Source organism: Pteronotus mesoamericanus, unplaced genomic scaffold, assembly GCF_021234165.1.
Source record: "Pteronotus mesoamericanus isolate MK-2021 breed Mesoamerican mustached bat unplaced genomic scaffold, CSHL_Meso_final contig_177, whole genome shotgun sequence".
Classification (NCBI taxonomy): domain Eukaryota; kingdom Metazoa; phylum Chordata; class Mammalia; order Chiroptera; family Mormoopidae; genus Pteronotus; species Pteronotus mesoamericanus.
Window position 1 is genome coordinate 6,232,906 of NW_026555073.1, and position 10,030 is coordinate 6,242,935.

Consider the following 10,030-nt stretch of genomic DNA (forward strand, 5'->3'; position numbering starts at 1 on the left):
AATTACCAAATATTTTCGGAATGGAAATATCTTTTTAAAAGTTAGAAAGTAATCTGCATATCATTAAAGTCAAGGCCACTGGCCACTTATATAATGCGATAAAATGAAATTTCAACCCAGTGGAAGAGTTTTACAATCACTTTTGGCAGTTGTAATTAGACTTGACCTATAATTATTGAACAAAACAGCATATGTACAGTAAATGTTCAAATAAATGTATCTGACTGTATTCATTACATTAATCTATTCTCAGTATCATTAGCTTCAAATCTTCCCTCTTATTCATAGCATAGGAAAATAATCATAGGAGAAAACATATTTGGACCTAAAGACAGTTCTCGTACCTAGAAGGTGGATTCCAGCATTAACTCACCACCATTGTGTGTTGTTTGATCACTAATCTCCTCTTGAATAGCTGGAAGGGAAGGCTTTGTGGTAAGAGGTGTTTCAGTCTTAAACAGAGACTCCATCCTGATATGAGTATTAATGTAGAATGACTTCTGAAAGGACTCAAGGGTGAAGTAATAGATGAAGGGGTCAAAGCAACAGTTAAGAGTTGCAAGACACAAGGTGATCGGGTACATAATCTTAGCAAATCTTTCCAAAAAGCAATTGGTAATGGCTTGGGAGCGCACCAGGGCATACAGGAAGAGAACAGAGTTATAGGGGACGAAACAGACCACAAAGACTGCCATATGCACTGTGATCATCTTCAGCACTTTTTTCTTATTGGTCCCAATTTGAGACAGCGTAGCAGGCTTGCGGAGGGTTCTTAGCACCACGGAAGAGCAAGAGACATTCAATATCAGCGGAATGATGAACCCAACAACTTCAATAAATATGGTGATCTTGGACAGGTAGGTCTTCCAGACACGTTTGGAGAAGCCCTCAAAGCAGGTGGTGGTTGCATTGTTGACATTAGTGGTCGAGAACAAAGAGGCGGAAATACCACCACTGAGGACGAGGATCCAGACTCCAGCACACACAATGGCAGAATTCCTCCTCGTCCTAATGGTACGAGATCGGAAGGGATAGACAATGGCCAGGAAACGATCCACGCTGATACAGGTGAGGAAGAGCATGCTCCCATAGATGTTGGTAAGGAACGCAGTCCCAGAGATCTTGCAGAGAGTGTCCCCAAAAGGCCAGTGGCGGTTGAAATTGTAAAATATTTTGAAAGGTAGAGTGCACACAAAGAGCAAATCGGAGAGGGCCAGATTGGTGATGAAAATTGCTGTCTCACTTCTCATTTTCATGCGGAAGCAGAAGACAAACAGAGAAGCACTGTTGGTTATCAGACCCAGGATGAATACAACACTGTAGACAGCACCATTCAGATTATACTTGAAGGAATCATCAACAATGCAAGTATTATTGGCAGTAGCATTGCCCAACCTGGGTCTGAGGCTTGAATTTAAATCTTGGAATTGGAAGTCAATGAATCTTCTGTCACCCATGGATTTTTTTCAGGAGGCCTGCTGGCTGCAGGGTTCACCACTCTCAGACTAGGGGCTAGTAGGGAATGTTTTCCTCCTATGGGAGACAAGATGCAATGATTCATCATATCTGCCTTCCATCCATTTTTTTTTTCCTGAGGAGTAAAAGATACACTGTCTATCCAGATTGGAAATAACAATTAATTGGGTTTGACAAGTACCCTTTGAGCGCCTACCGTATGTTAAAAAATACTACAGGAGTACGTTGCAGGAGTGGAAGAGGTCAAACTCAATAGCATTAAGTGTTGCAATGAACAGGAATGAGCTGTTGTGGTTACACGAGGTATCAAGGCGCTAGGCGGGGGAGGAGAGATTCTGATAGTTAAAACACCACTAGTACTTGGAAATTTATATGGCACTTTTTAGCTTTCACAAGAATGTTTTATTTGGTTCCCACCGAAACACCCTAAGGTAGGCAAGAGAGCAACTGATCACCATATCACAGAAGCAGACTCTGAGGCTTATGTGACTTAGAATTACAATAATGTCAGAATTAGAAGAACGTGCAATGGGATAGTCAGAACCAGAATTCTGTTTTTTTTTCATTCCTAACCAAATGATTGTTAAACTGCTCTACATGGTATTCTCTGCTCTCCAACACTGCTAAATTTCATTGCCCGAGTGATAGTTTTATTGCACAAGACCACAAGTGGACATGGGACCTCCAAGATGTGCTCTTTTAAAAAGTGGAGGCTAAACTCCTCAAGTACCATATTTTGCCATGTATAATGCACTCCCGTGTATACTGCACAGCCACGGTTTTGGCCCAAACTTTGAGGAAAAAAATCTTTTGCTTTACTTTTTAAATTCAATTATTCATTCATTTATTCATTCATTCATATTTAGAAACAAAGCCAATGATCGGATTCCAGGGTATTATTTTGCAGACGGATATCATTATTGCTTTCTAGGCTTATACTTTAAACACATAAACATCAAGAAAAGAATTAAAAACATTTATACTGATACAGAATTTGTACTGCCCATGTATAATACACACCCTTATATTTCGCTCAAAACTTTGGGCAAAAAAGTACACCCTATACACGGCAAAATACGGTAAATTGTTGATTCATCTTTTTCTTCTATAAAATGATTTCAGAGAACACGGATCCCTCAGTTCATCAAAAGTTCCAGGTAAAAGTTTCTTCACTGTATCACCTTGCCTTTCTAGAGAGAATTCAAATAACAGTCTCTGCATTTCCCTCTTGCAGGTTGCAGTCTCCTTTCCCAGCTTCTCTCGTGCTAAACCCTAAGCCTACGATATCTTCCTTCTCCCTCTCCTGCTGCCCATTCCATCAGTTCGTTTCATGCCTTCAGCTCCTAAGATGGTCCCAGTCAATAAAGCCTCTTCTGGTGAATACAAGTGAAATGTATTCTGAACTGGCCAGTTACACGCCCTCTGCCTGCCATCGCTTGTACGTGTGGCCATCACTGACTTAATCATCTCTGTGAGCTATCTGAGCCCATGCCATTGAAAGCCGCATATATAAACCCTACTAACCTTCTCCTAGATCAACAGCTGCCAATGGACAAGGACTGTCTTTTGAATGTTCTATATATCATGATGGGCAAGAAGCTGCTGAATGAATTCTTTTTAACGAGAAGGATATGGAATAAAAGTGGTCTTTGTTCCCTGATATATCCAGTAATGGGCTTTTACATGATTATATTTTAAAATGGAAAGGCACTTTTTTTAAGCGATTCCTCCTTACGTCACTCTTTCCTTCCAGCTCCCAGGGAACAGGTCAAAGATCATTTCTGTATAAAAAAGAAGGGAGTGGATAAAGGAACCTGTCAGAGGTAGAGAGAGGCCTGAGCCACTTCAGTGTTTGGCTTGAGAAGAAAGTGATTTGAGGAAAAAAATTCACTCACTGCAGTGCCTACAGGGCGAGACGGCCTGGGACAATACAGGATGCAAAGCAAAGGGACATCAGTTTCCATAGGTAAAGTTTTCAAGCTAAAATGGGCAACTCGCTACTCCTGAATTCTCATTTAACTAATCTTTAATGGAACGCTTCCCCTGAGCCTAACACTGCACTGAGGCCACTGTTCCTTCTTGACCATTTTATCTCATAAGCCCAGCACATACTGGCCGGAAGCAACCTTGATGTACAGAAGCAGGAGCTAGACCAAGCAAGGTCCAGGATGGGGAAAAAAGCCAGACGAGGAAGTAATAAAAATAGGTGGGTCGAGCAGGGAGGAGAGAAGAAAGTAGCAGAGAAAGAAAAACTGGAGAATTGAGAGAAAGAAGAGAAGAAAGGGTGAAAAAAAATATATGTCGCTGGGTAGAGGTCGGTGCTGCCATCTGATTTGTATTCAGGGCCTCAAGGTATTTCTGCTTCACAAGGACTCCAATTCCATATTCTCTATTTTGCTTTATGTCACTCGTTTCAGTTTTCTCAGGAAGAACAGTATGCAATTACTATGCTTAAGGCCACTGAAGCTGATCGGGAAAATCCAGGAAGAGACTGGACAAATTCAGTCAATGGATTTCATACACCACTTTGGGACCTGTAGACCCAAGTTTCTGCAGATTGTTTCACCCATGAGATGACAGAAACAAAAAGAGAATGGTAAACTTGTCAACTTCTTAAACCACTTATATACTATTTTAATGCCCCTACTCACTACCCCCGTCCGGAGATCTTGTTTTTAATTGTTCAAAGAAATCAAGCATTGACTGGTGTAGGTCAGCGGGTTGGATGTCGTCCCATGAACCAAAAGGTCGCCAGTTCAATTCCCAGTCAGGACACGTGCCTGGGTTGCAGGCCAGGCCCCCAGTTGGGGATGTGTGAGAGGCAACCGGTTGATGTTTCTCTCACACATCGATGTTTCTCTCTCTCTCTCTCTATCCCTCTCTTTCTCTCTCCCTTCCCCTCTAAAAATAAATAAACAAAATCTTTTTTAAAAATGAAAGAAATCAAGATAGTCAAAAATATCCCTCTAACGAGTTACACCATCTAAAAAAATTATGGGACTGCAAAATCCAACATTAAAGCCAAGCTTTATTCACTACGATCTGCTTGCACCTGCCTTCTATAATAAGTACTGCCAATAAGCTTATTTATTTGGAAAATGCTTTCATAATAGAAGCCTTTTCACCCTTTCCCAGAGTCTCCCCAGTCTGCCCACTGCTGACCCATTTACACAGCATGCTCCTAGCTCAATGACTGTGTATTATATTTTGTACTGCCCAAGATGATGTGTTTGAAATAGGTGAGCTCTGTCTCCCCAGTGATCCATTCAGTTTTATGTCTCCCAGAATGTATGTGCTATGCCCACAACAGGCAGCCTGCAAATGCCTGATGCTTCTGCTTTGCTGCTTTGAGTAACCAAATATTGTGGCAGAGAAAGGACCACAGACAAGAAAGCATTAGTGTCAATCCTGAAGAGAGGGCATGGGAAATGGCCACTGAGGCCCTATTCATAGCTTTCCCTTGTTTGAACACACAGCACCTTCGCTGTCTAGCAGTGAGGGTGTGGTCCTGGGACTTAACACAGCATTGGAAGCAGGGAGTTCTATTTCCGACTCAGAAGCTGGTTCACTCTGTAACTTGGCTATACAGTTTCTCTTCCCTGGATAAACATACCTCTAAGCCTCACAGCTGAGGTTAGGAAGATTCAACAGGGCTTATGAAGAGCTTTATGAGCTTGCCAGTATTCAGTTCTACCTAACCACAAAGAAACATCATAGAAGCATTTCTCCTTCTTGCTCCACAACTAGACACCTACTAGACTGCCTTTCTTGGTATGCTGAGCTTCATGCTGGCAACAGATCTTTCCTTTAACACCAGGTAGGCCTTATATCTCAGAGGATCCCTCTTGAGTTTCAACCTTAACACAATTTTCTCATAACAGGACAATCCAGGAGCATGCTCCAGAGGGACATCTCCCACTGAGCTATGGTTTAAAAAAAATCAGAGAGGTATTTGGCTCTTAAGCTGATTCTGAAGGAGAATCAACAACATTCTTCAAGAAACAAGTTCTCTTTTCTGACTGGCTTCCTCACTTTTCCAAAAAAAAAAAAAAATCCCAAAGTGTTTTTTAACCACTAGATTTTCCTAAATGGCTAACATATCGTGCACTGAATGGAGGCAAGGGGCCAACTCTTGAGCTTCAGATGAGATCAAGAAGAAAAAATAGACTGACGCAGTTAATTACATCTTCCACGGCAAGGAGCATTAGACTATTGTCTTGTGAAGACCTTTGCGGCCAATTATTCCAACAATTAATCACCTAGAGGGGTCAGAGTGCTGGGTGGATGTATTTTCATTGACAATGGACAGGAAGCGGGTCACCTTGAGGTTGACCAAAGAGAAATCTGACCCCCAATGAATTTTTAACTCTGACCTACACATATGGAGCCAATTCGGACAGTTCACACTAATGTTCACAATTTTGTTCTTTTTAAAAATATTTCTAATATTAATGAAACATACCATGTTTGGGGTCTTTGGGACTCTTGGAGGAAGTGGAGTTAGACTTTTGGTCATACAAAAATGAATACCTAAATCATTTCACTTTGCTAATACTAAATTTTCACGATACACTGAAAACAAAGCTGTAGCCCGGGCTGGTGTGGCTCAGTGGATGGAGCTCTGGCCTTCGAACTGAAAGGTTGCTGGTTTGATTCCCGGCCAGGCAACCGATTGATGCTTCTCTCGCACATCGACATTTCTCTCCCTGTTTCCCCTTCCCTTCCCCTCTCTCTAAAAACACATAAATATAATCTTCAAAAAGAAAACAAAGCTCTAAATTCTGACACATACCCAGTAGCCTAGAAAGGCTGGCTTGCTTTTGTTCCCTACAGAAGATAATCCAGAAATTTAAAAAAACAAACAAATAAATAAAAACAAGGCTTGAAGGCAAAGTATACTCAAATTCTCTTGCTTTGCTCCCTTTTCCATGAGCTTGGGTCAGATCAGCGTGCTTCTGATCCCCAGAGCATTTCCTCTTTCTACTCTGGTTGGCCGCTTAGGAACATTGACACAATGGTTTTCAGAGGAAGCTGAAACCTATTGTATTCCTTGCCTATAAATATCTAGCTGTGAAGCAACCTAAGAAATACAAAAATGTTGCAAAAAATACAGATCCAAACCATGATGCTGGACTAATAGGGCCTACGTACACACTGTTGTTCCTCAGATGAGTGGCTGCTAACAGGTACGACTCCTCAATGCAATCTCCTAGGCCAAGTCACAGGGACGGGGCCCAATCATACAAGTGGCTTCAGTTGATGTCACTATGCACTGGCTGATGTTCCATAATACTTTTCAAAATGATGACATTCTGACATTACATAAGGAGGAAAGCATAGGTAAATATTTCAACTATGTTGGCAAACTGATCTGTATCCGGTCTCATTTCAAACAAGCCTGCCTGTGTGTCACATGTTTAGAGTGACGTTGGTTAATAACGTTATGTAGGTTGCAGGTGTACCATTGTGTAATACATCATCTGGACGTTGTACTGCGTGTTCACCACCCGTAGTCTAGCCGCCCTCCATCACCGTTTACCCCCCCCTTACCCTCTTCTACCTGCCCCCACTTCCTTCCCTCTGGTCATCACCACACTGTTGCCTGTGTCCACGAGTCTTGTTTTGTTTTGTTTCTGCTTAATCTCTTCAGACAATAGACTGACAGCCTTATTTATTTTTGATGCAAGAAATATTCTTCTAAAAATGGCTCCTCTACAGTGACTCTGTTTGCGCTCAGATTACTGTGGCTGTTTTGCCCCCGCCCCCACTTTATTTGAGAAAAGCAGGACTGACACAGGCTTTAATATGAGCAAATTCTATTCTCAGAGAGTAACCTGATTTTTTTTCACCAAAAAATACTCCAATCTCCCACTAACCTGATGACAGAGTCTAATCTTTAGAAAAGAATATGGTTTAGTGCTCAACATGAGGGGGCCAAAGATTGCATCAACCCTATGAAAGGAGAATTTCCCCTAGCAGTTAGTTATCGAGTAAGACAACTGCAGAGAAATTGCTCAACCTAATATTATGAAATTGTCTTGAGACCATATATCATTTCAGCAGAAGCCTCAGATCTTTTGGGAAACATTTTGGGTGTTCCTATATTTCCAAATTCTGTGAGGCTCATACATGCCAACTAGGAATTCAGCTTCTTTCCATGTATTTGGACAAGAAAATTAGTTGTCAATTTGCATACTGATTCATCTGATATTACTGGACACCGATCCCAATAATATGAATAAAAAACATGTCTCCCATCTTAGAAGGCATATACCAGTGGCACAGAGCTTTCAACCAAAGAATCAATGTTCGTCTACGCCTAAATTGCCTGGATTAAAATATACAATTACAACTCCTCCATCCATTCTGGGTTTGGGGATTATATAATCTGGAATAAATTGGAAGTACTGGTTACCAAAAAAAGTTGAAGAAGAGAATTAAGAATTTTGGAGGAAGCTATTACCAGGAGATGGGTACTCACCGCATTAGTTTAAACCAAATTCTGGCACCAATTTTATCTGAGACTTGGGTAATCAATGAACTTTCTGGAGGTACTGTGGTTAGGGATTTCTTCCAATGGATGCTGTGAAACAGAATTAGTCACAATAGTGTGACATTGAAAGAACTTTTCAATAAAATGTATGTCAAGGTCATAGGGTAAAAAAGTATTATATGATATAAATGAAAGTAAATGAGAGGCAACATTTTAAAATGGTATCTAAATGTTTCGGATTTCATTATTACAGAATTTCAGATAACATTTTCCTTTCCAAACCTGCCACGACTGTGCTATATTTTATTACTTATATTAATAAGCATAAATTCTATGAGTCTGTGTAACCTATAATCATTTAAAGAGAACAAATGACAAAAGGCATCAAAATATTTTCTCCACTTCCATGAGGTGATACATGAAATTAAAAATAACTGAACAAAGGAGATTTCTTTCTTTGTCCTGAACTTATGTTGGTTCTTTGTTCTTTCTTTTTTTTTTCCCCTTCTTTCCCCCTGGCAACAACTGTTACTACGGGGCAAGCCTTGATAAGGGAAGAGGCAAGGAAGCTGGAACAACAGGTGGAGACCCCACTGCCCTGTCTCCAACCTGAACTCCCACTCCAGTTCAATTTATTTCTCCCCTCAACTATAGTGACGTGAGCAAGGCTTCCATGACTGGGTATTAGCGCACTGACAATCAGTGCTGCCTCTCCCAGGATGCACTAGGCCTACCCAATAGAGCAGGTCTACAACATCCTCAAGTCACAACTCTTAACAAAATACTTGTATTAAACCAGAAATAGCTGGCAATTCTTACAAGTAGCACCTGCCTTTGAACCCTCCTCATGCACTACCTGCTAGTGCCAAACTTACATAATTTCCACATCTCACCCTCGTCTGAACAGAGGTGGCCTAAACAAAGCAATTTCATTCCTAGTCTAAGAGAGCCAAAATAAAAATCATGAAATCATTAGACAATTTAAAATATATTTGATATCACCTTAATATTGAGGAGAATTGCTTTTCACACTCCTCCAGAGAGCAGTATTCCTGGAATAAAATGAATATTATTTTACTGGTTTATCTTAAAGGAAGACAGAAACATTGACATTTCCTTCTTTTATGGCTTTCACAATTGATACAGATTAGGAAGAAAACTTCTTCTTATTTAGAATCAGAGCACACTTGGCATTTCAAATACCCAGAAGCCTTCGTACTTGTTATTAATTCAATAGAGCCACATCCAGCCCCATCACTAGCTGTGCGAGAGCAAGTCACAATCCATTTGTGGACCTCAGTTTATTTTCTCCTTCCACCTTTTGCCTTAATTGACAGCAGCCTTCAACTGGTGCCGTGGCCTCACTGATCCCTTCAGTCAGTTATTTTCACCTGTTCCCATTTGTCATTGCATTAAAAAAAAAATTAGTCCCTCAAAGTGTGAGGCAAGGGGAGTTCGTTTTTATTAGACTCAATGAAATTATTGATAGATTTATTTTATTTATGTTAATTGAGGTATAATTGACATACATCATTATATTAGTTTTAGGTGCACAACATAATGATTTGGTATTTGTCTTTATTGCAAAATGATCACCAAACTAAGTCTGTCATCATATATAGTTCAGATCTTTTTAACAGCATAAGTAAATATTCGTAATTAGTGCCAGAAGCTAAAATCGCAGATCAAGAAGCCATTTATATTCTAAAGTCTTCCTAATGCCCTCACTTTTCTCATACTCTGTCTTTATGCCCATATCAGTAGGCAGATCAGCTCTGTTTGGTTTAATCCTCAACCTTTGCTACCTGTTCTCTGGTCACCTGGTCACCTCTCTCCCTCAACATATGTGGTTATCAAAACACTTCAGAACTCTGCAATATCAGTAGACTACTTATCCTCATATTGTTCTGATAAAATCACTTATCTACTAAAAATGAGGCCGGACTCCCAAGGGTTAGGTGACTTCCTATTATACTTCCAATTTTCAGTAGTAATATTCACAAGCACATCATAGGTTTTCTTTTCCTTCCCCATTAAGAAGACCAAAGAGCAGACTAATAC

The 10,030-nt window shown here is 40.4% G+C and overlaps 1 protein-coding gene across 1 annotated transcript; it reads right to left on the bottom strand.

Moving 5' to 3' along the window:
* Positions 1–287: 287 nt before the first annotated feature.
* LPAR4 (lysophosphatidic acid receptor 4) lies at positions 288–1,457 on the bottom strand. The gene has a single exon (XM_054566610.1). The coding sequence runs from the start codon at positions 1,455–1,457 to the stop codon at positions 345–347; it is 1,113 nt and encodes a 370-aa protein (XP_054422585.1). The 3' UTR covers positions 288–344.
* Positions 1,458–10,030: the final 8,573 nt, after the last annotated feature.